This window comes from Acipenser ruthenus, chromosome 10 (assembly GCF_902713425.1).
Source record: "Acipenser ruthenus chromosome 10, fAciRut3.2 maternal haplotype, whole genome shotgun sequence".
Classification (NCBI taxonomy): domain Eukaryota; kingdom Metazoa; phylum Chordata; class Actinopteri; order Acipenseriformes; family Acipenseridae; genus Acipenser; species Acipenser ruthenus.
The window spans coordinates 6,440,386-6,461,069 of NC_081198.1; the positions used below are offsets into that span (position 1 = coordinate 6,440,386).

At 38.6% G+C, this 20,684-nt stretch overlaps 2 protein-coding genes across 5 annotated transcripts; one reads left to right on the forward strand and one right to left on the reverse strand.

Moving 5' to 3' along the window:
• Positions 1-1,550: 1,550 nt before the first annotated feature.
• On the reverse strand, positions 1,551-5,586 carry LOC117405940 (cell division cycle protein 20 homolog). Its single transcript, XM_034009488.3, has 11 exons — positions 5,404-5,586; positions 4,969-5,226; positions 4,552-4,694; positions 4,208-4,304; positions 3,339-3,467; positions 3,009-3,202; positions 2,741-2,835; positions 2,422-2,650; positions 2,214-2,339; positions 1,999-2,116; positions 1,551-1,864 (listed from the first exon to the last, which is right to left on the reverse strand). Exons 2-11 carry the CDS (start codon positions 5,171-5,173, stop codon positions 1,695-1,697), a joined length of 1,506 nt encoding a protein of 501 aa, XP_033865379.2. The 5' UTR covers positions 5,174-5,226; positions 5,404-5,586; the 3' UTR covers positions 1,551-1,694.
• A 183-nt stretch (positions 5,587-5,769) lies between these two features.
• LOC117405363 (coiled-coil and C2 domain-containing protein 1B-like) lies at positions 5,770-20,545 on the forward strand. 4 transcript variants are annotated; one of them, XM_059031600.1, is made up of 26 exons: positions 5,770-5,983; positions 7,374-7,463; positions 7,676-7,820; positions 8,176-8,279; positions 8,682-8,816; positions 9,638-9,775; positions 10,125-10,443; positions 10,761-10,885; positions 11,406-11,481; positions 11,653-11,763; positions 11,869-11,999; positions 12,239-12,311; positions 12,546-12,673; positions 13,098-13,254; positions 13,610-13,782; positions 14,188-14,313; positions 14,452-14,510; positions 14,804-14,920; positions 15,612-15,685; positions 16,126-16,184; positions 16,517-16,568; positions 16,672-16,771; positions 17,152-17,242; positions 17,675-17,797; positions 17,986-18,029; positions 18,143-20,545. In XM_059031600.1, the coding sequence occupies exons 2-25, from the start codon at positions 7,398-7,400 to the stop codon at positions 17,995-17,997; spliced, it is 2,694 nt and encodes an 897-aa protein (XP_058887583.1). In that variant the 5' UTR covers positions 5,770-5,983; positions 7,374-7,397; the 3' UTR covers positions 17,998-18,029; positions 18,143-20,545. The 4 variants fall into 4 exon arrangements, with proteins under 4 accessions (XP_058887583.1, XP_058887584.1, XP_058887582.1 ...); XM_059031601.1 differs by lacking the exon at positions 5,770-5,983 and adding an exon at positions 6,637-6,863 and having other exon boundaries at positions 11,698-11,763; XM_059031599.1 differs by lacking the exon at positions 5,770-5,983 and adding an exon at positions 6,639-6,863.
• The last annotated feature ends 139 nt before the right edge of the window (positions 20,546-20,684 follow it).

A 20,684-nucleotide genomic window follows, 5' to 3' on the forward strand; every position in this document is an offset into this window, starting at 1 on the left:
TCCACACTACCTCCTGGGGCCTAGTTTACAAAAGAACAATCAGTTAAAAGGAATGAAATCATTAAATACAAGGGATATCTCTTATTGTTTAGACTGAAGTTGGAAACAGAGTACAAAGCAAACAATTAACTTAGAAAACAATTGTCCCTAAAAGAACTTTATTTTGAACAAAAACATGTTTGATCACTATACCTTACAGCAACCTCAGGTTTCCTAATAAATAAATGCACATGAGGCTGTGTGGTCCAGTGGTTAAAGAAAAGGGCTTGTAACCAGGAGGTCCCCGGTTCAAATCCCACCTCAGCCACTGACTCATTGTGTGACTCTGAGCAAGTCACTTGACCTCCTTGTGCTCCGTCTTTCGGGTGAGACGTAATTGTAAGTGACTCTGCAGCGGATGCATAGTTCACACACCCTAGTCTCTGTAAGTCGCCTTGGATAAAGGCGTCTGCTAAATAAACAAATAATAATAATAATAACATGTAAAAAAAGTAAGTTTGACATAGTCAGGTGCTTCTATTAACCCCATTTGTGGATAGTCTAAGGCTTCCTGACAAAGGCAGAAATCTGTTTTCCAACTGGAGCAGACTCTCAAAGGCTTTTGTTAATCTAACAGAGCAATGCAGCCCGGAGAGTCAAGAGCTGCTGAGTTTGCTGGCCAGGGAATGGCATGCTGATCTTGGGAAAGCCTGCACTCTCTAGCTGTCTGTTTGATAATATACAATGCTGAGTGGGCTGTACAGCCCCACAACTTTCATACCAAATACTTGAAGGAACAGAAAGGCCAGTATTGCTGTGAGCAAAGGCATAACAGCTAACATTTTGTTACGGCTTGGAAAACAATACTCAATTTAAAGTCAACAACCCACTATCAGTTGGCACTTTAAAATCTTGGAATTTTGGACACTGAAGAGACACACATACACACTTCCAAGTACACCTGTTGCTGTAGATGTAGGGTTTGATTCCAGTGTTTTCTCTTGTGAGCCTAATGTGTCTTATTGCCCAAGAATATTTTGATACTAATGGATATAAAGTATACATTGACATGCTTCGTGTGCTGTAATACAGGTTTTCCACTTTATAATGCTATAGTCTGGGAGTTAGTTAGAACACAGTTATTTGTGTTCAGTCTTACAAAATGAGAATGAAAGTGCTAGTAGAATAGTATAGAGGCAAATGGGAGCCACATTGTGTACTTTCTGGTTTTAGACAGTATTGTTTTTGTATATGTACCAGGCCATTTCTGCTTAAATAAATTTATAGCACTATATTAGAATAGGTCAGAACTTGGGCAATGTTGACACCTAATGGTAAGAACATTTATCTGCAACAAAATTACAGTGGGTTTCAATAATATGCCAGAGTTTATAAACAAGTTAATGAATAGATTAGATACAGCCTGCAATTTATAATGACAATTACATTTGAAGTACACAGCCTCTTTCCAAGACTATGGTTTGCACAATCAGTTGACCAATTAATGTTGATTAGTATAGGATTAACAGATACTGAACACTTACTTAAATAATTCTAAGACAACTAGCAAGTATAGAACCAAAATAACACAAAATTAAACTTTATTTTAAAAAAACAGAAATGACAATTTAACATTGATAAATCTGTATATGCAACTGCAAAAAAAGTCAATAGTTCACATGATTTCTGCAAAACAAAAACAGGCAGCTGACACGTCATCGGATGCCCTGGTGAATGATGCTGGTGGATTTAGTGGCTGTCTTTTCCTTCTTGGCAGGATCCAATGCACAACATTTCCAGAAACGTAGAGTTTCATCAGCTGCTGCCGATACGATTGTTGAGCCATCGGGACTCAGTGCCAGATTTAGAACTCTGCCCTGGTGTCCTATTTATAAAAGGAAACAAAAAAAAAAAGTTATACTATGCATACCTCATCTGAACAGTAGGTCCCGGTTAGCAACAAATCTCATGGTTCTAGAAAATTCATAAGTGATCAAAAAAGTGTCAAAAGAAAGTTACCTCTTAGTTCTGCAACTTTAACCATTGAGGGGTATTTCCAGAGGACTAGCTGGTTCTGTGCATAACCATGTCCAGAGACAAGTTCCTTGTAGTTTGGTGCAAAGACCAATGAACAGACCTGCAAGGTTAAATAAGACTTGAACTAAAAAACAAACAAACAAACAAACGAGGTAGTGGGAGGGAACAAGAGAAGCTTATTGAAAGTAGATTCTTACCTGCGATTCTGTATCTAGCGAACTTAAACAAGAGCCGGATGACACGTTCCAGATACGAATGTGTCTATCGCTGGTTCCACCTCCACTAGCAAGTATGTTAGTCTGCCAGGGGCACCAGGCTAAAGCCTGAATTAAAATAAATAGTCAGGGTAAGATACCAGTTTTAGTAGGTTAGTTACAATTTCATAGATATTCCCGAGTCCCTTACCTTAACTGCCCCCTGGTGCTGCGTAAAGCAGTGTACTGGAGTGGAATCTCTGCTTTCTTGGACATTTGGCCACACATAGACCAGGTTGTCATTGGCACCGCTGGCCAGGTACTTTCCATCAGGGGACCACTTGAGACCACACACCTCCTGCGAGTGCCCAGAAAGAGTAGCTATATGGTGTTCAGCCACCCTGACATCATGGTGATGAATGTGCCCAGATCTTGCACCACTGGAGATGAATAAAAACACCAAGTTTAAAAGAAAGGGCATTTCACATCTCAACTAAAAGTAAACTGCTTAAGCTAGAACAGGTTCATACCTCGATAGGACATGGTTATTCCAGCTTAGGGAAGCCACTCGTGATGTGTGGCTTGCCATATTACGCAGACGTTTCTGCGATTCAACATCCCAGAGCTAGGAAGAAATAAAAAAGCTGCAATATTGGATCTACCCTAGTCTTCAGGATCTGAATTGCAAATCAGTTACTCTGAATACCCAAATCATGCAAGTATACATGTCTAGGTAATACTGTAGGCTGCTCCAGCCCCATCCTGCCACTGCCTATCAAAAAGGATTAAGAAGCTTACCTGTACTTTTGCATCGCTTACACCCACTGCCAGAAAGTTCCCTTCTTTAATCCAAGAGACAGAGGAGATGTGTTCTTCACTTTCCACCTGCATCAGCAAGACAATGTCACCAGTAGCAGCATTCCACAGGTACACATTGTTGTGTAGAGCTACAGCCACATGATTTTGACTGCTCCAGTCAATAAGGTTCAGATCTGTAGAAGACATGTTCTCCACATTAGCAAAGCAACAAACCCACACAACTGTCTGGCTTCTACCTGAAGCAGAATGGGGGGAAAAAAACCCAAAACAAAACCAACCATCATGCATCAAGCAATCTGGAGAACTTACAGAAGTCATTTCTTATTTCAGGAGCATCCAGGATTTTGTCTGGTACAGAGGACATGTATCGAGTGGTCTTTTTGGTTGAAGCAGGTGTGGTCTTCTGACTGTAGAGAACTTTGAGATTATTCTGGTAGCCTGCACACATTTAAATGAAATAGCAAGTCAAGGTTATCAAAATGTATATAGCACACTATACAAAAAAGTACTGTACAAGAAAGAATCACAAATTTGTATAGATCACAAAGCATGTCTTCCAAAATTAACAAATTAAACTTAGTCCAACACAGAATTTATAAAAAAAAAATAAACCCCACCCTAATTTGGGGGAAAAAAAAAGTTGATTGTAAAATAGTAAACAACAAGACAGACAAAGTTATTATAGACTATAGAACAGTAGGAGTACCAGCTTCCCTGACAAGTCAGAGCATTCCATAGTTTAGGAAACTAAACAAAAAGGCCTTTCCTCCAGTGCTATTTTTATTCACCCTAGGAATTAACAGCAACCCTGTAATCCGAGAGTGCAGTTAAGAGTATACAGGGTCAATAATTACTGCAAGCAACTGCCAAACCACTTCAGGGATCAAGTCAAAAGCAAAATATTACACGATTCTGAACTGCACAGAGAGTCTGTGCAAAGAGGCACAAACAGGAGTTTGCTTTCTAGTTATAGTTAGAGTATTGAATGAGCTGCAAGCGAGACCAAACGTCAGAGAAATGCATTCCAATGAATCACCTTTAGGATTAAAAGGTATGCATTAGTCTTACAGTATCAGATACAGCAAGTGTAGAGTTTTTTTAATTGTACAATAGCCATGCCAGTAAACAAGTCATTTTAAATGGTGTTAAATCTAATATAAAAAAAAATCATCCCGTACCTTCAGGTGCATTCATGGGCTTGCCACCCAAGTGCAGAATCTTTGCCTCATCGATATCATAGCCATTGAGGTTCATAGACCATGCTTTCCGGTGGTCCTTGGGATAGGAGACAGGAAATATGCAGTTGACAGTTCCATTCACTAGTAATGACATACATCAATATAAAAACACACTGGGTTTTAAAGTGTATTCCTAAAAGCAGTCACCCACCCACCCCCCACAAGTAAATTACCAATAGATGGCAGAGGTGATCACCAATAGGTTTTTCAAGTACAGGAAAACCAGATGCATCTTTATGGTGATCTCAAACCAAATCCTTAGCAAAAAAAAAGGGCTGACCCACCTTTTCTGTGGGTGTAGTGTTACATGGCTCATTCTCTTTACTTAGCAGGAAGCTAGCCACCTCCAACTGCTGCTTGTTTCTGCTGGGAATATATCGGTCACCCCCTGCTTTTGAAGGGGTATTCTGCACCTTGGTGTTTTTGCCTGAATAGAAACAGAAATTAATTCCAAGTAAACACTAGCTTACTGTAAAATGCCCTAGACACTCAAAAGGAGTTATATCGTCAAGTACAGCTTAAAACCAGCTTGTGCATGTTACTTTGAGTCACTGGAATACACCTGCCCACAAAGTAATACAAAATAAGCCTTTGTTAACTAATTTCTGCTGTTACAAATTTTTAATTACAATGTGTATATTCAAGCTACATGGGGTACAATTCATCATTATAAAGGTGTAAAAGAATGAAGTGAAATGTACCTGGCGTTTTCCCAGGGGTCTTGGATGTGCTTAGTGATTTGTTTCCAGCCTTCACTGGCGTAAGGCTACTGGTGTTAGCAGAGGTTGAGCCGGATCCTGACGAAGAACTAGCCTTGCGCTGCCACCTTGGCATTGGCGCATTTGTTATAGGCATGTCCAGTTTAAGAACACTTTGCAGGTCATTCTCAAACACAAACTGAGACATTTTACCTAGAGTTGGTCAGCACTTCCGGCACAAAAAACAAAAGCAAGTTCGTCCTACAGAAAAAAAAAAAAAAAAAAAAGTAAACATCGTGCATTTTAAAAAGGTACGATATGCATGTCTGATAAATTTAAATATCGTGGATTAATTTGCATGTCTAAAGACACAATATAAAATAAGACCAAAAACAAACCTAAAACATCAAGAACAAAAAAAAAAAAAAAAAAACTCACCACAGAACAAGACGTCAATTTATGCTCCAAAATACTATGTATTCGACGAATATAAAAGAAGAAAGCTGCACTTTCACACCGACATATTTTAAAATAACTTTAGTGATCTGTTACTCAATTACGCGTGCTCCTATCTTCCGTTTTCATCTGCTTGTTTCAATCCGTGACTGCAACGGTTCTGTGATGTCAGCAGGTTTAAATGGCCCGGGCGTCTACTCTCTGATTGGGCAGTTCAAATATTCGTTTTGTGGTTACCATGGCAGCAGCGTCAAACAGCCCCTACTGATTGGATTTACAGCCAGTGGGGGGTGTGAACCAAATTTAGATTATTTCAGACTACTGTATAACGTGTTCTGGATATTCAAATGGATTTTGGGACACACGCCGAACACAAATCTGGAAGAGGGCGCACTAGCTAGAGAGGGCTGCTTTTAAAATAGTGATTAAAGGACCTTACACAAGTTGTTGAGTGTTGTATCGTAATGTAAATGGAGTTTGGCTGTCCCAGCTGTATATGTGCATGCGTTTGTACATACACCTAGAGAACCGCTTCCAGCTGAGAGGAAACTTGCTATTAATGGTATTCTTTACTACAGGTTATAAATAGTATCAGAATATTGAGATCAATATGTTTATGTTTGTCCAACTGTCTGTATTTTTCCTGTTTTCACTTTTTCTATTTTTTTTATTTGGTTATTCACATTCTGTTTATAAAAAATCTGAAATATTATATTTCACTTTCAAAATGAAATTGTGTTTAATTTGTGTATGGCTCTGTGAAAAATACATAGACCATATCATCATATTGAAATGAAAATACTCTTATGATCAATGCAAGTTTTCTAAATTACACAATAGATGTTCTAATTTAGAGACCCAACATCATTGACGACTAGTGGGGACGACTGTAAAATGATTTTTGCTCATTTCGCTTCATAAAGTCGAACGGAACCTGCTGAATAATGTTACGTTAACATATTAAATTACATACCGCTTTGTAGTTTTCCATATATTTAACGAAACACTGACAACATTTGAAAAATGTGACATTTCAAAATCTAACAAGAAATACTGTCCTAGCATTATGGCTTCCGGAGACTTTTGCGATGTCATTTTGTAGCTTCTTTGATTACATGATGTTAAATAAAATATCAAAATTATGTTCATGTATTTAAAAAAAAAAAAAAGTCTCAATCCTAAAATTCTAGGTGATGCAAATTTTTTTATCTGTGCATCGTGTCACTGATCTGTGCTGCACAGTGTGATTACCCGAGTCACATGCTGCTGCTTTGGGCTGTGTTTACAACAAGCGTTTCGCTGCAATGTCGGAATTTGCGGAAGAAGAACATAGGTTCAAGTAGTGTAAACTGTATACTTTCGTTTGGAAAACACAGCTTTAAAACATACAAAAAAATTCGTATGTCCAAGAACAAAATAATCATAGCTGATTCGTTTTCAAGGTAATATCTCAGTACTTTTTGGCTTGTTTTTCAAATAATAATTTTGCTCGCTTGTTATCGCCTGCTTTTCTCGAAATCCAGGTCGCCCGAACTTCACAGTTGAATTTTGTTTACACAGATTGAACATTATTTTCAGAAAACAATCTGATGTAACAGTTTTTTTCAATGTGGTGTATTTTCTATTTATTGGCGGTGTGTTTTCCAAATAACCGCACTCTGATATACCAGTCTTTGGAAGACTCATTTGTTAACTGTTGACAAACTGCTTTTATATTTACTTTTCAATTGAATTTATTTTGTAAAACAAACAGAATGCTCATACAGTGGGTCACTATGTAACTAGGCCAGTATGATATTTGTTTCGTAATCCCTACGTTGTTGTTGTTGTTTTTTTCTTTATCTACTGTATCTGATTATATTTTTTAACTCCCCTGTCCTTGATAATGAAAAAGCTGGTGTTGGTTATTTTCTGTTTTTCATATCCTTCCATCTCACGGGGTTTTCCCTCAGAGCTTAGCCGCCTGTTGAGTCGATATGCTTCGTAGGAAAAACAAGAAACAGCCGCTGTCCAAAGGCCATGGTGCCGCTGCAGCCAAACAGGTAAATCAACCACAACCACTGGATAAACAAACAGTCGTGAATGAAGCCTTGCTTGATATTTTTTTATTACAGCAATATATGATAAATAAGCAGCATCTGCAGTACTTGTGAATGTCATTGTTGAATTCAATAATTTAAGATAATGTTTTTCTAACGTTATCCACTGTTATTACATTTTCAAAGTATTTGTCTTTTTTCCTTTTGGCTGCCAGATGGGACTGTTCATGGATTTCAACCCAGACGACATGGTGATGGATCTGGATGGTGGCGTAGATGATGGAGATTTGGAGGCCGAATTTGCTGCCATTATGGGGAAGAGATCAGGAGAACGTGGGAAGCCCAAACCGAAAGGAAAGAGTAAGTATGGAAACTAAACATGCGTAAAACATACGACGTCTGTGTAATATATATCAGCAATTAGCTGTATCCATTTACCATGCTCCTCATTTCTCAGGCAAATTGTATTTAAAATAGTCTAACTAGTATTTGTCTCTCTTCCCATAAGAAACAGATTGCCTCCATAATGCTTTTCTGTCTCCCAATTTATAGGTCTGTCTGTCCCTCTGTCCCTAGTAATTTAACAAAGTGCTGGTCTGTGATTGTCCGCTTGTCCAAGTGTTTGTTATAATGTCCACCCTGCACCATGTGTTCTGTTCAATGGGTCTTTATACTGATTGGTCATCTTTTGAATTAAGTGTGACATGTGCTTTAGCCCCCTTGCCAATGGAGGACATTGAGAAAATGGCTGAGAACTGCATGAGAGACAGCGACGATGAAGATGATGATGAAGATTTGGAAAACGATGAGGACTTGCTGGTGGGTTATATTTATTTATTAATTAATTAATTAATTCATTCATTCATTCATTCATTCATTCATTCATTTTTTAGTAGCCATATGGTTTGAATTAATGCACTTAATTAATGCACTTAATTAATGCACATCTAATTGTCATCCTGTTTGGTGTTTAACTTGTTGTCAAAGAGTAGGGTCATGTGTTTCTAGTTCAATCAATTGTTTTTATGACCCCTTTGTTCAATCAATTAACTCAGTCAAAACCCACATGTGTACAGTATCAAGACTTTTAAGCCCTTTACATATGGGCCCTGTCCATTTCTGATGCCTTTTCTAGTTATCTAAGTTTTGTTTTTTTCTGAAGAAAAACATCACAAAACCTCATTACTGTGAAACCATACCATGCCTTTTGCCCCTTTCTAGGCAGAGTTACAGGATGTGGTTGGAGAGGCGGAGGAAGCAGAAAATGTTGAGATGGAACCCACAGAATTGTCTGTTGCCGTGGAAACACCCCCTGCACCCAAAACAACTCCATCACAAACAGACTCAGAACCACAGGTAGATTCTGTAGAGCTGCAAAGTGGGTGGTTTATCATATATTGCTTGCACTGAAATTAGTGATGTGTTTGTTTGCTCTTTGCTTGCTTCAGAGCTTTTTGTTTTTGTAACTGCTTTGCTGCTAAATGTGGAGGCGATGTATGCCCTAAAAGGTTTCCCTATGATTAGATGAAAATACTAATGTTAAAACATTATGATGACTTGGCACAAGCACGATGGAGCCAATACATTTATTGAAAAAGTAACAAAAAACAGAGAGCTATTAACTCCAAAAATGTAAATTAAAAAACCCATGTAACTGTGCCTATGGTACTGGGGAATAAAAGACAGACGACACCTTTGTATACAAGTCCTGTACTTCCAAGTAACAAGTACAGTATGGTTTATATGAACTGTACCTACACTTCTGTATTGAGGGTGGGGACTCAAAGGTTTTTTTTAGCACCCAACAGTAAATTGCATGGAAAATGTAAGTAATAGAAAAAAACCGCTGGTGTTTCCAGTAAGTCACAGATTACAGTTACATAGGGGATTGGGCATGAATGACTCCCTTGTTTTTTTCTTCAGAACTGGCCTATAGACTTGCCTTTTTCTCTCTTTATTTTCTGCCTCTGCTTTGCCGGCCAGTACATTTTCATCTGAACAGAGCAGTGAACAGAAAGCCGAGATTGAGAATTCTACTTTCATTGTGCATATAAATATAACGTTTTCATACATGCAGGTTTGTGCTTTACCATGGCTTTTCTGACTGTTTCAGATTATGTAAAACTGTCCTGTAGAGTGAAGTTTTAAACAGTTTTCTTTTTTGTATCTTTGTCCAGGTGCCTGAGGTTACAGCTGCCCCTAGTGATGTACAGCGCACCCTAGAGGAAAGAATAGGAATGTACAAGACTGCTATCATCAACGCCAAGGCAAGTGGGGAGACATCCAAAGCACGGAGATACGACAGGGGCCTGAAGGTAAGTTCCCTTTACTTTTCATTTTATCCTTCACCATCATGTATGTGAATGTAAAGGATTGTGAAACTAATGTTGACCAACAGTTTAATATGTTAAAGATCCAGGTAGTACATGAAATTGTCTCCTAACCATTGACTCAACAGGCTCTATTCATAAAAATTGATTTAAATAGAGTTTTGTTAAATAAATGAAAGGGAGGCACTCAACATGGATGCAAGGCCCATCTTTGTTATTTGAGCTGAATATCTTTAAAACACGTTTATATGTAGTCAGGAATCAATATATGGGGGTTCAGTAAACAACTTTAGTGTCACCCTGTGTTACTTTTTTTTTTTTTTTTTTTGCACAGACCTTAGAGACAATGCTGACATCTATTAGGAAAGGCAAAAAAATCAACGAGGCTGAAATCCCACCCCCAGTGACCACTGGAAAAATTGCTGCTCCGGCTGTAGTCCAAGATTCTGAGAGTGAGGCTTATTCCGAGGGATTGCCAGTGGGGGTCAAGGAACCTATTTCAGAATCAGAGGGCCTAGCTGTGATAGAGAGAAAAGCAGAGGAGACTGAGGAACCTGAACCTGCAACTGCCCCAGAGACCCCAGTAGAGACAGCACTCCCAGCCCCAGAGCACGAAGTCAGTGAAGCAGACAAAGGAATAGATTCAATAGCAGGTGAAAGAGCCTTTCTCTGTACCAAGTTCTGCATTCCCACGACCACACCTAAATGTCGTTGTGATGTTTTGCACACAACTCCATGCAAAAGTCATGCTTGCATAAGTAGGGGCCTGGTTTGAGGCAACTAAATTAAGTAAGGTAAAGACTTGCTTAAAAACACACAAATACACACAGCTGATGCATGAACACTAAAACCTTTTATACACAGATATTCAAAAACGCATGCTACCTCCACTGGGTATGCAAAGTGAAACACACACACACGTGTTTTTTAACAACATACTTTTTTTTTTGTTTGTTTGTTTAATGTATAGCTACAGACCATGAAGCTACCAAGGTACTGCTGCTAGGGAGACAGAAAGAATATAAAATAGCAGCTCTGAAAGCCAAACAACAAGGTGACTTGGACAGAGCCAAGGAGTACATGAAAATTGGCAAGGTAAGTAGTGTGCGGCTTTTAATACAAACGATATACAGGGTGTTTCAAACGTCCTGGCAAATTGTGGTGTGTACTGTGCCATCATAGTTACTGTACGTTAGATTTTCACCTGCAACAAGACAAAAACATAAAATCCCTGTGGGACAGAAATCTTGAAACACCCTGTATGGAGAAGCCCAAAGGACTGGACACTTGTGGCTGCTTCTTCAAGGTGGTCCTGTTACATTATTTAATAATTGCATTGAAAAACTTTCTTGGGGTTACTAGTTGGTAAGAGATGGTAACCACTTGCTTGATGATACAATACCACCTTGGTAAAGCATGGAAAGCTTTGGGTTTAGGGAGGGAAGCCAAAATACATATTTATTGATTTTAATGGAGTGTGGATTTGGGAGTTGATAATGTTAAGGATTGGGATTCTGATTTTGTATTAATATTCATGAACTTGCTGATGTGATGTACTTGCAGTATAAATAAATATGCACCAGATTACCTATTTCTCTTTCTGTATTTGGAGCAGAAATTTGATGCAGTGATAGAAGCCTTGGAAGGTGGGCAGCCTATCGATCTGAGTAACATGCCACCACCTCCAGGAGGTAAGATAGCATATATTAGTCCAGGAAAAAAATATACTGTTGCTGGTCTAAAAATAAAAAAATGAAATCTGCAACTGTCCAAATTTAAAGTGGATAATAGAAAAAATGTAATGGTTTAACTATTATTTGATTCTTTTTTGGGATTATAATGAATCCCTCCAAATTCCCTAGATGTTGAAATAAGAAAGGCTGCAACATCCCCCTCCCATGCAACAGGTGGTGCTACAGAGGAGACTCAACCTGTACAAGCAACAGCGCCCATGGCAGTTTCCCCAGCAGCAGGTGAGTAAGAAGGGAGCACTCATACCATTTCTGGGCTGGAAGTTTCTTTACAGAGGACGCATCTTACAGAATTGTTACCTCATGTGTTTTCCTCTCTGTTCCCAGCTGCTCCTTCTCAACCTAAAGATGTGCTGGAGGCTTTACAGCAGAGGATGGAGAAGTACAAAGAGGCATCAGCTCAGGCCAAAACCAGTGGAGAGGAGCGCAAGGCCAGGATGCATGACAGGATAGCCAAGGTGCGTGAGGGGGAGTGGGGATAAGAGAAGGGAGACCCGGGGGGGGGGGGGGGGCAAACTTGTGCAGTCTATGAAAAATAACTTCAACACAGCAGACCAGTTAACTGGTCTCAGTCTTGGGTATGCCCTTATATAATTTAAAATACTGGAACTGTTCAATTAGTTTTAGTGGGATTAATTTAGGCTTTAGTATAATTTGAAACTAAGCAAATCCTACTCCCCTCCCTCTCCTAATGCAGCAATACCAGGATGCAATCCGAGCGCACAAAGCGGGCAGAACCATCAACTTCGCTGAGCTGCCAGTCCCACCAGGTGACCCATCCCATTCCTCTTGTTTTATCTTAACTGCACTGGGACCTTACTAGCCTCCCAATTCTCTTCTACACCCCACCTTTCCTATTCCATCTTCCACTACCTACTCTTCCACCCCCCATCCCATTGCAGGATGAACTGTTCATTACAGTGCATTGTATTGCCGTATAGAACCATGCTGCTCAGAACAGATGAGGCAATGCAACTGAAACCGTGGTGTCTCTCCCTCTACAGGGTTCCCTCCGATCCCCGGGATGGAGGGTGCTGGAGCGGAGCAGGGGATCGCTGCTGTGCTGGAGGCTGCTTCCAAACTGGCCAGCGATGAGGGGAAGCAGGCAGATGAGGAAGACGAGGAGGATGAGGTTGTGTGTATTGTGCCTTTCAAAACTTGACTGAACTCAATACAAAACAAATTCTTCAAGTTCTCTGTGTGTATGCAGAAATGAAGCACAGTATATAAAAACAGCTGTAAACAAATCAATGCAAAAATATTCAGATGGGGTGTCTGGCCTGTCATACCATCACAGATAACCAGTGTATTTAATACACATACTTTTTTCTTTCTACATAACAATAGAAATTCATGAATTATAGGGTAAGTTAAAATATGTTGGGTAAATGTAATTCACAAGTCAAAGATACATTTGGAAGAGATTTCAGCATTGGTGGCTTAGCTAAGCACCTAATTAAATACAATTGTAGAGCATTGTTAAATGAATTATTCATTGCCTGTTGCATTTCTTCCCCCCTCCGCTGTTAGACTGAAGCTCTTCCTTTTTCTTCAAGCAGCCCCTGGCCACACCGCAGAAACCAAAGAAGCCTATGCTGGCTGTGCCGCCAACAGTGCAGGGGCAGGGCAGCCTCTCCCTGGGACAGCCCAGGAGACCACCCCCCTCCCCTCCACCTGAGAGACAGTCCCATGGAGAGGGTCTTTCTCAGGCAGGTAATGGGAAGATAATGGAAGCAGCATGTGGTGTCTTTTTTGTATGACTTTTGTTACTTCATGCTCCGTAACCAATCACTGATTTTCCTGCAACTTCTTTCGGAAGTGCAGGGCTGAAATATGTATAGGAGCACAAACAGCCTTTTAGCAGAGATTAGAAAAAAATGTTCACTGTTTGCATTACTATGAAGATGTTTCTGCGTAAAATATCATCTTGGTAATCGAGAACCTCTTCAGATTACATTTCATAACATATACTAGGATGGACTGTGTTTATGACAAACTTGAACTATTCATGTTTCAGTCTGTCAGTCAGGAGACCCCAATCTGATTGCCAGATTTCACCATTTCACAGCTCAGCAGCAGCTTGAGTTCCTAGAGGGCCGCAGGAAGAAGTACATGAAGGCAGCTATCCAAGCAAAGCAGAAGAATGACCTGGAACAGGCCAAGAGCTTTCTGCGCACCGCCAAAGGATTTGAGCCGATGATAGAGGCTGCCAAGAACGGGAAGGCTGTCGATATATCCAAGGTACCTTCAGCTAGGGAATATCCAAGGAATTGAGCAAGACCATTTAAAATCAATTAGGGATCCCTGTAAACCTGTGTGTGGTGGACTGAGAATAAACACAGCGGACCATATTAAGTCCTCATAACACATGTCTCTCCTGTCTTCCTCCTTCCTCTTGTCACCAGCCAGTCTGGATAGAGTCTCCAAATGGCAGCGATCCTCTGCTCCATCCATTGTACATGGGATATTGATTTATATGCTATTATTATTATTATTATTATTATGGTATGGTAATGCTATTGCACTGTATATTGGAAATTAGATGTTCTGTATGGCTATTATACAAAATATGTTGTATTGTATTTCATGAGATTTCTATATTTACTCTCTAGAGAACCATGATTTTTTAAATTGTATTCTGTTCAGGTGCCGTCCCCTCCGGGTGATGAAGAGGATGATTTTATTTTGATGCATCACGGTGATGTGCAGATCTCTCAGAAAGCAGAAGACGTTTACATGCAGCTTGCTAAGATACTGAAAGAGCAATGTGAGGTGAATACTGACATGAATGTGATGTAAAAATAATAATAATAATAATAATGAAAAATTCAATTATGTACAGTATCAAAAGTTTATACTTTTTCATTAAGATTGCTGCTGTGGCCTTACAGATATTTTCTTTCTTTTCAGAAATGTGTTTCTTACTCTAAGCAATTTACACAACTCGGAAATATAACAGAAACCACAAAGTAAGTGTACAAATACTTTCCCTTTAGATTTGTCATCAAAAATCAAACATTTAAATTGGATTTTAGGCCTGATTGAACAGGGAAGTAGAAGCACAGAGCTGGTTAGCTAGTCATGTCAAAATCTGTTCTGTTTGCTAAAGCAAAGTACAGGCTGTGTTTTTTTGGCTTGGTGATCACTTATGTGACCTGACTTTTCTTGTCCTCATTTTCCTGCGATTTCCCATTGTGTTAACCAAGGCTGTCCTGTCACACCATTGTTTATCCATATTTCTTTATGCAACTTTCTTTTTCAGATTTGAGAAAATGTCAGAAGACTGTAAAAAGAACCTTGAGATCTTAAAACTAGCTCAGGCTCAGGGCCTTGATCCACCAAAACACCATTTTGAGAAGAGGACCTATAGTATTGTACGGTAGGTAGTGTTAACCTCCAGGTAGGAGACCAGGGGACTCAATGGTACAGTGATTATCTTATATATGGAATATATTTCCCATGTTATGTAACCTGTACTGCACGTAAAAACGCCCCCTTGAAAGTTTGTTATAAGCAAGTGTATGAGAATGCAACAGAGTGTTTGCTGCTTTTTTTATATATATTTGTCAGATGTGGGATGAACAGATTTATTAATGCATTAACACAGAAACTTTTACTGTGCTGAAAATCTTTTGGTTCTTCATTTTTTACTTTAGCATATGCATGAATTTCAAATACAGCAATATAAATAAACTGCTGCATCCTGGTGCCTATGCTGCAAATCCCATGGACTGATTGCAACTAGACCATTGATATGAGTTAGAACATCAAAACATGAAGTAGCAGGAAGAATCAGCAACCTCAGTAGCATTGTCTTAAATATCTGCAAATTCCAACAGAATAGGGGGGCAGTGGTAATATTACTAGTGCTTAATTGTAAGTTATTAAATAGATTTCAAAATCTTGTTTACACAAAATAATTAGCATGCGAGTTAAATGCATGATGTCCCTTGTGTTTTTTGGTAGATGGTTAAACAAGTATTAGTTAATAAGCTGATTTATCAAAGGCTCTGCAGTGTCCCAACAGGAGAGCCTTTTTATTGTCTCCCATTTTCATTTCCCCCTTGCAGGATATTTCCAGAGCTCAGCAGCACAGAGTTGCTTCTGATTGTTGTGAAAGGAATCAATCTGCCAGCGCCTCCTGGTAAGGGTTCAAAGAGATGGTTGTTGTTTGAATATATGTGTGCAAGGTAGCTGCTAAGAGCAGGCAAGAGGACCAGTGCGTGCACACACACACGCACGCACAGACACACACACACACACACACACACACACACACACAGATATATATATATATGGAGGGTCCTCATAATCTCATACTGAGGTTAAATAGGTAGGTATGCTACATGGTGTAATTGTGTTTGTTTGAATTATTCTTAAATAGACAACACTAACATTTCGGGTCATGTGTTAATTCTTTTTTTTAAGGTAAACATCAGGTTAGCCACTGCCCTGCAAATCTTACATGTTTTATGATTGTGTTTTAATTCTTTGTTTTAAAAAAAACATAAAATCAAGTCAAGTATTCTCCAATATACAACTGCACCGATAATGTTTTTGTTATTGTTGTTATTTTTTTTACAGGTATAGCAACAAATGATCTTGATGCATTTGTGAAATTCGAATTCCCATATCCCAGTGGGGTGAGTAAAAATATATATTAAAATGAATTCAAATATATTCAAATATTAATGGATACATGTGTAGTTTTAATGCAGATTTGTGGCACTGCATACATGCACTTCATTAGGAGAAAAGCTGTAATTGGTGAAGCTTTTTGTATTTTGCAATACATTTTTTGATATAGTCCAAGAAATATAAACTGAATAAAGAAAATTAGTTATTAAATTCTCTTATCCTTTTATCATGCTAAAATAAACCCACTTTTGTATTTTCAGTACAAAAATTGTGAATACTGTTGTATTGGTTCTGTTCTTTGTGACTTTTGCTAGTAATTTGCTATTTTTGCTTTCAGGAACAAGCACAGAAACATAAAACATCAGTAATTAAGAACACCAATTGTCCAGGTATTATTATTATTATTATTATTATTATTATTATTAATAATAATAATAAAATCACCTTTAATGAGTGAACCTGGAGACTGACCTGCTAGTATCTCTTCTTCAGAGTATAACCAGAGTTTCAAGCTGAACATTAACAGAAACCATAGGGGCTTCAGGAGAGTGATTCAGTCCAAAGGCATCAAGTTGGAAGTGTTACACAAAGGGTAAGGCATGTTTTTGAAAACTCTTCAAATTGATTTAATCCCTACAACACTCTGAATTCAGTTGCTTACTTATGGTAGATTATGTAATTATTTATTTATTTGTTTATTTGCTTGCCTTATAGTCATACATTGCTCTTGAATACAGTGCAAGCTTTGCCTTTTATTGTGGATTTTTTTGGTTTTATTACTTCACTTACAGTGACCTCTGCTGATAAAGAAAAGGCTGTATAAATGCTGGGAGAGTGTTATCTGAAGTTGCTGCATGTTTCAGAGTGTCTGGGTTGTGGATTGGGTTTAGCTGCTGTAACTGCTTGGTTCCCATTTACCTGTATAAGGTCCCCAGTCTAAATAACAATAAAACCCTTGTTCCTGTTTCAAAGGGGCTTCTTGAGGAGTGATAAACCAGTTGGAACTGTGCATTTGAAACTGGAGAAACTGGAAACTGAGTGTGAAGTCAGAGAAATTGTTGAGGTAAAGCCTGGTTTACTTTTAACACGCATCAGAGGATATAGTCAGTCTAGGAACTGTCATCTTAGCACTGGATCACTGGGGGGTGGGGTTAGTTCCAATATTCCACATGGCAGAATGTAATATGTTACATCTGTTTCCATAGATCAGGAAGCATTTACCATCCAAAACGTAATCAATAGTTATTTGCATACTGTAATTGTAATGTCAAAATCAGTTTAGATACCCTACCCTTAATTGTGAAATGCACACTGACCAAAACCACTGTCTAAACAAAACTGAATTGGATCTGCCAGCATCCTGCTTTTCTTCACATCACACTTAGTGTAACCAAGACTTTACCCTGATTTTAGATTTAGTCTAGTAAGCTATCAAGAGGTCCTTGCAAAGTCATTTTGACTTCATCATCAGCTGTCTGTCTCTCTTGCCTGACAGCTATTTGATGGGAGGAAGCCAACTGGTGGGCGTCTGGAGGTCAGGGTGCAGCTGCGGGAGCCCCTCAGCGGGCAAGATGTACAGCAGGTTACAGAGCGCTGGCTGGTACTGGAGCAGCCCAAGGTAAGGGAGCACCTTAATGAATACTAAAACCCTACATGCTCAGCTGCCCAGCTGCGTCCTGCACACTGGTAATGAACGTTACAACATTACAGTGTCTTCTTTCTGCGCTCTCACCCAGTCACTTAATAATGCACTTTTCCAGCATGCATACAAATTATTGAAGGAAATACAAATATTTCTGTTTATAGGTTGCATCGTAAATGCTGTGGACTCTAAAAGACACCTCTATGAGGTATGTGGCAACCATCCCATTGTATCAAATTGAAGCACAGTACTGTGTCAGTGCTAGTAAGGAAATGTAAAAAGTCTCATCACTTATAAAGTGTTTTTTTTTTTTCTTTTAAGGTGGAGAGGTACTGAAAACTATATCTATGCACCTGATTATAAACAGGATTGGAAGGACTCTGTTTGCATTGACAATGTTGATGGTAATTTGAACATTACAAAGGACACCCTGCACCCTGTTCCCTGTGTCAGCAGTGTGCTGCCTCTGTCTAAGTACAGAGGGGAGTCCCTTTCTGAGTGCATGAGAAGCAGCACACCTGTAGACAGGTACAGTAGGAGGTGTTAATAACTGGTGTCAGTCCTTTGAGGGCATGTTGCCTGCACATTTTTCTCTTGGGTCTTGTTTTTCAAAAACTAGAACTGGTTTAATGTTAAATTCATCTCAGTGGAAGAGCACTTACAGTGTACAGAATATATGTGTTGTGTTAAGGATCATTAATGTGGTTCTAAAACTTCCAATATGATAATTATGTGAACCCCTGTAATTTACATTCATTTATTTATGTAAATATCAGTTATTTATTATTTTGTCAGTATATATACTGTACATGTAGGTGTAATGCTTAAAGACAGGCTTCACATTTGTGACATTTATACTGTACTTGCACATCTGGATCATTCAGAGGTCCTCTGAAAATATGCAGGTTATTTATAAATCAACTCATATGGAACATATTTTGCATTCTAATAGGGATTCCATATTTTCACTGCAATGATGATTTAAAAAGAGTTACAACATTTTTTTTTATTTTACTTGTTTTGCCAAAGGTTTTAAACTGAAGTTTTAAGATGAAACTACAGGTATATTGTTGGTTTCTGGTGTTGCACCACCTGCTTTATACGGGCTTCCTTAGATTAGAAGCAAAAGGGAGAACCAGTGCAGTTCCCAGGTCTTTGTGTTACACATTGATTATCCTATTGGATTCCAATAACTATATTGCTCATTCGACAGTAAATAACCAGTTTTAGTTTCTGTAAAAAATATAGCTGTAAGTTATGTTATTTTTCTACTTTGAGCAGAACCCTTTTTTTATTTTTTTTTTAATTTTTTTTATAAATGCACCAAACTATTAACCCTCCTTCCTTTTTCTGTGTCTGTTCCATCAGTTAAAAAGAGTTAAAAAGTATCCATCAACATGAGAAAGCAGAGTTCCCTTTAGTTAAGTGTTCCAGTGGCATGCCACACTCCTTTCCTTGCTTTTGTACGTCATGCCCCCCTAATGGATACGTGCTTTGCTCAGGTATTGATTTAGCTAAAAATAACACTTTTTCTGATTTGCCCTTGGTATTACCACCCACTGTATCCATGCCTAAATATCAAAGCCTGCTATTTTTAAAATTCCTTGGTTTTGAGTTACTGTAATGTTCCCTAAGCATGGTGACCCCTTCTATTTAAAGACACTTGTCATTTTCAATTTTTTTGTTATTTGAGTTTTTGTGACGTTACACAAAATAACATAAAGAAATTGGGCAAATTAGTCAGATTATACTGCAGTGACCTCCTAAATATAAAAGTATTCTTTCAACACAATAAAAATAATTATATAGTGCTCACTATAAGTGGTGGTTATTCATATGGGTTTGATTAGTCTCAGTTTTCTTCTACTTTGGTTTAACATTGACAGGTGTCATCATAATAGTAATAGATGTGTTGGTTTACTGTCGAATGGGCTGTATAACTTAACTACACTCTGGAGGGGAATGCCCTGCCCTTGCTTATTCTATTGAATTTTTCTAGAGGTAGGACACTTGAATGTAGTTTCCCAAATGCCTGTAAGGACTGTAAACTTCTCAGTCACTGTGCGAACGTGTTTCTATTCAGTGTTTATTTGTATAAGGAGCTTCTAAAGGTTTACAGGACTGGATATGGGTTCCAAAAAACGTACAGGTGAAATAATCAGGTCTCCTCGACTAAAGATAGGGGAGTGGAGTGAAAAGGATTTACAATATATTCTTAAGACCCTCTTCGAAACAGCACCATAGATTTATGTTACTGCTGCTCCTCCGACATATTACACTACACAGCTGGTAGCATTGACTGAGGACAAAGTCATCCTTTTACCTATTGATTTTTGTGTTAATAGCCACAGATTAAATATATATTCGTTAGCATGAATATAAAGTCACAAAGCAATTGACTCATGATGTTAATGGTTCAGTTTAAGCTTGCACAGCACTTTCCTAACAGGCATTTGGTGGCCAGGGAGGCTGAAACAACTTGAACAGATCTGTAGCCCTGCCAGTCCCCCTTTAGTACACAACATACACTGTAGAGCTTGGCTGTCAGATCCACTTATTTACACAGAATGTGCACCCGACAGCCATCAAGCCGTTAGCTGTGCCTTTATTTACGACATATATCCACTATGCAAACTAGTCGTGTAAAGAAAGGAATTGTCACTTTTCTTGTAACTGCTTGTAGTTAACACATTACGATAAAATAAAAGAAAAAAATGACTTGCATTTGCACGTGACTTTTTTTTGCTGTAAAATACAATACAAAAAAAGGATGGTTCTTCTGTTAGATCACCTGTTTTTAAATATTATGGTATAACCAAGATTCAGGCAGGCATACTTTATTAGTGAAATATCCCAAGGGGGA

Excerpts from the sequence above, each read along its gene's own strand:
- LOC117405363 (XM_059031600.1), top strand. The coding sequence starts at position 7,398 with ATGCTTCGTAGGAAAAACAAGAAACAGCCGCTGTCCAAAGGCCATGGT. Across the intron at positions 8,280-8,681 it reads AAAACGATGAGGACTTGCTG|GCAGAGTTACAGGATGTGGT; the intron begins GTGGGTTATATT and ends GCCCCTTTCTAG. Across the intron at positions 16,185-16,516 it reads AATTCCCATATCCCAGTGGG|GAACAAGCACAGAAACATAA; the intron begins GTGAGTAAAAAT and ends TTTTGCTTTCAG.
- LOC117405940 (XM_034009488.3), bottom strand. The coding sequence starts at position 5,173 with ATGTCTCAGTTTGTGTTTGAGAATGACCTGCAAAGTGTTCTTAAACTG. Across the intron at positions 3,468-4,207 it reads GCCCATGAATGCACCTGAAG|GCTACCAGAATAATCTCAAA; the intron begins GTACGGGATGAT and ends AAATGTGTGCAG. Across the intron at positions 2,340-2,421 it reads AGCACCAGGGGGCAGTTAAG|GCTTTAGCCTGGTGCCCCTG; the intron begins GTAAGGGACTCG and ends ATTTTAATTCAG.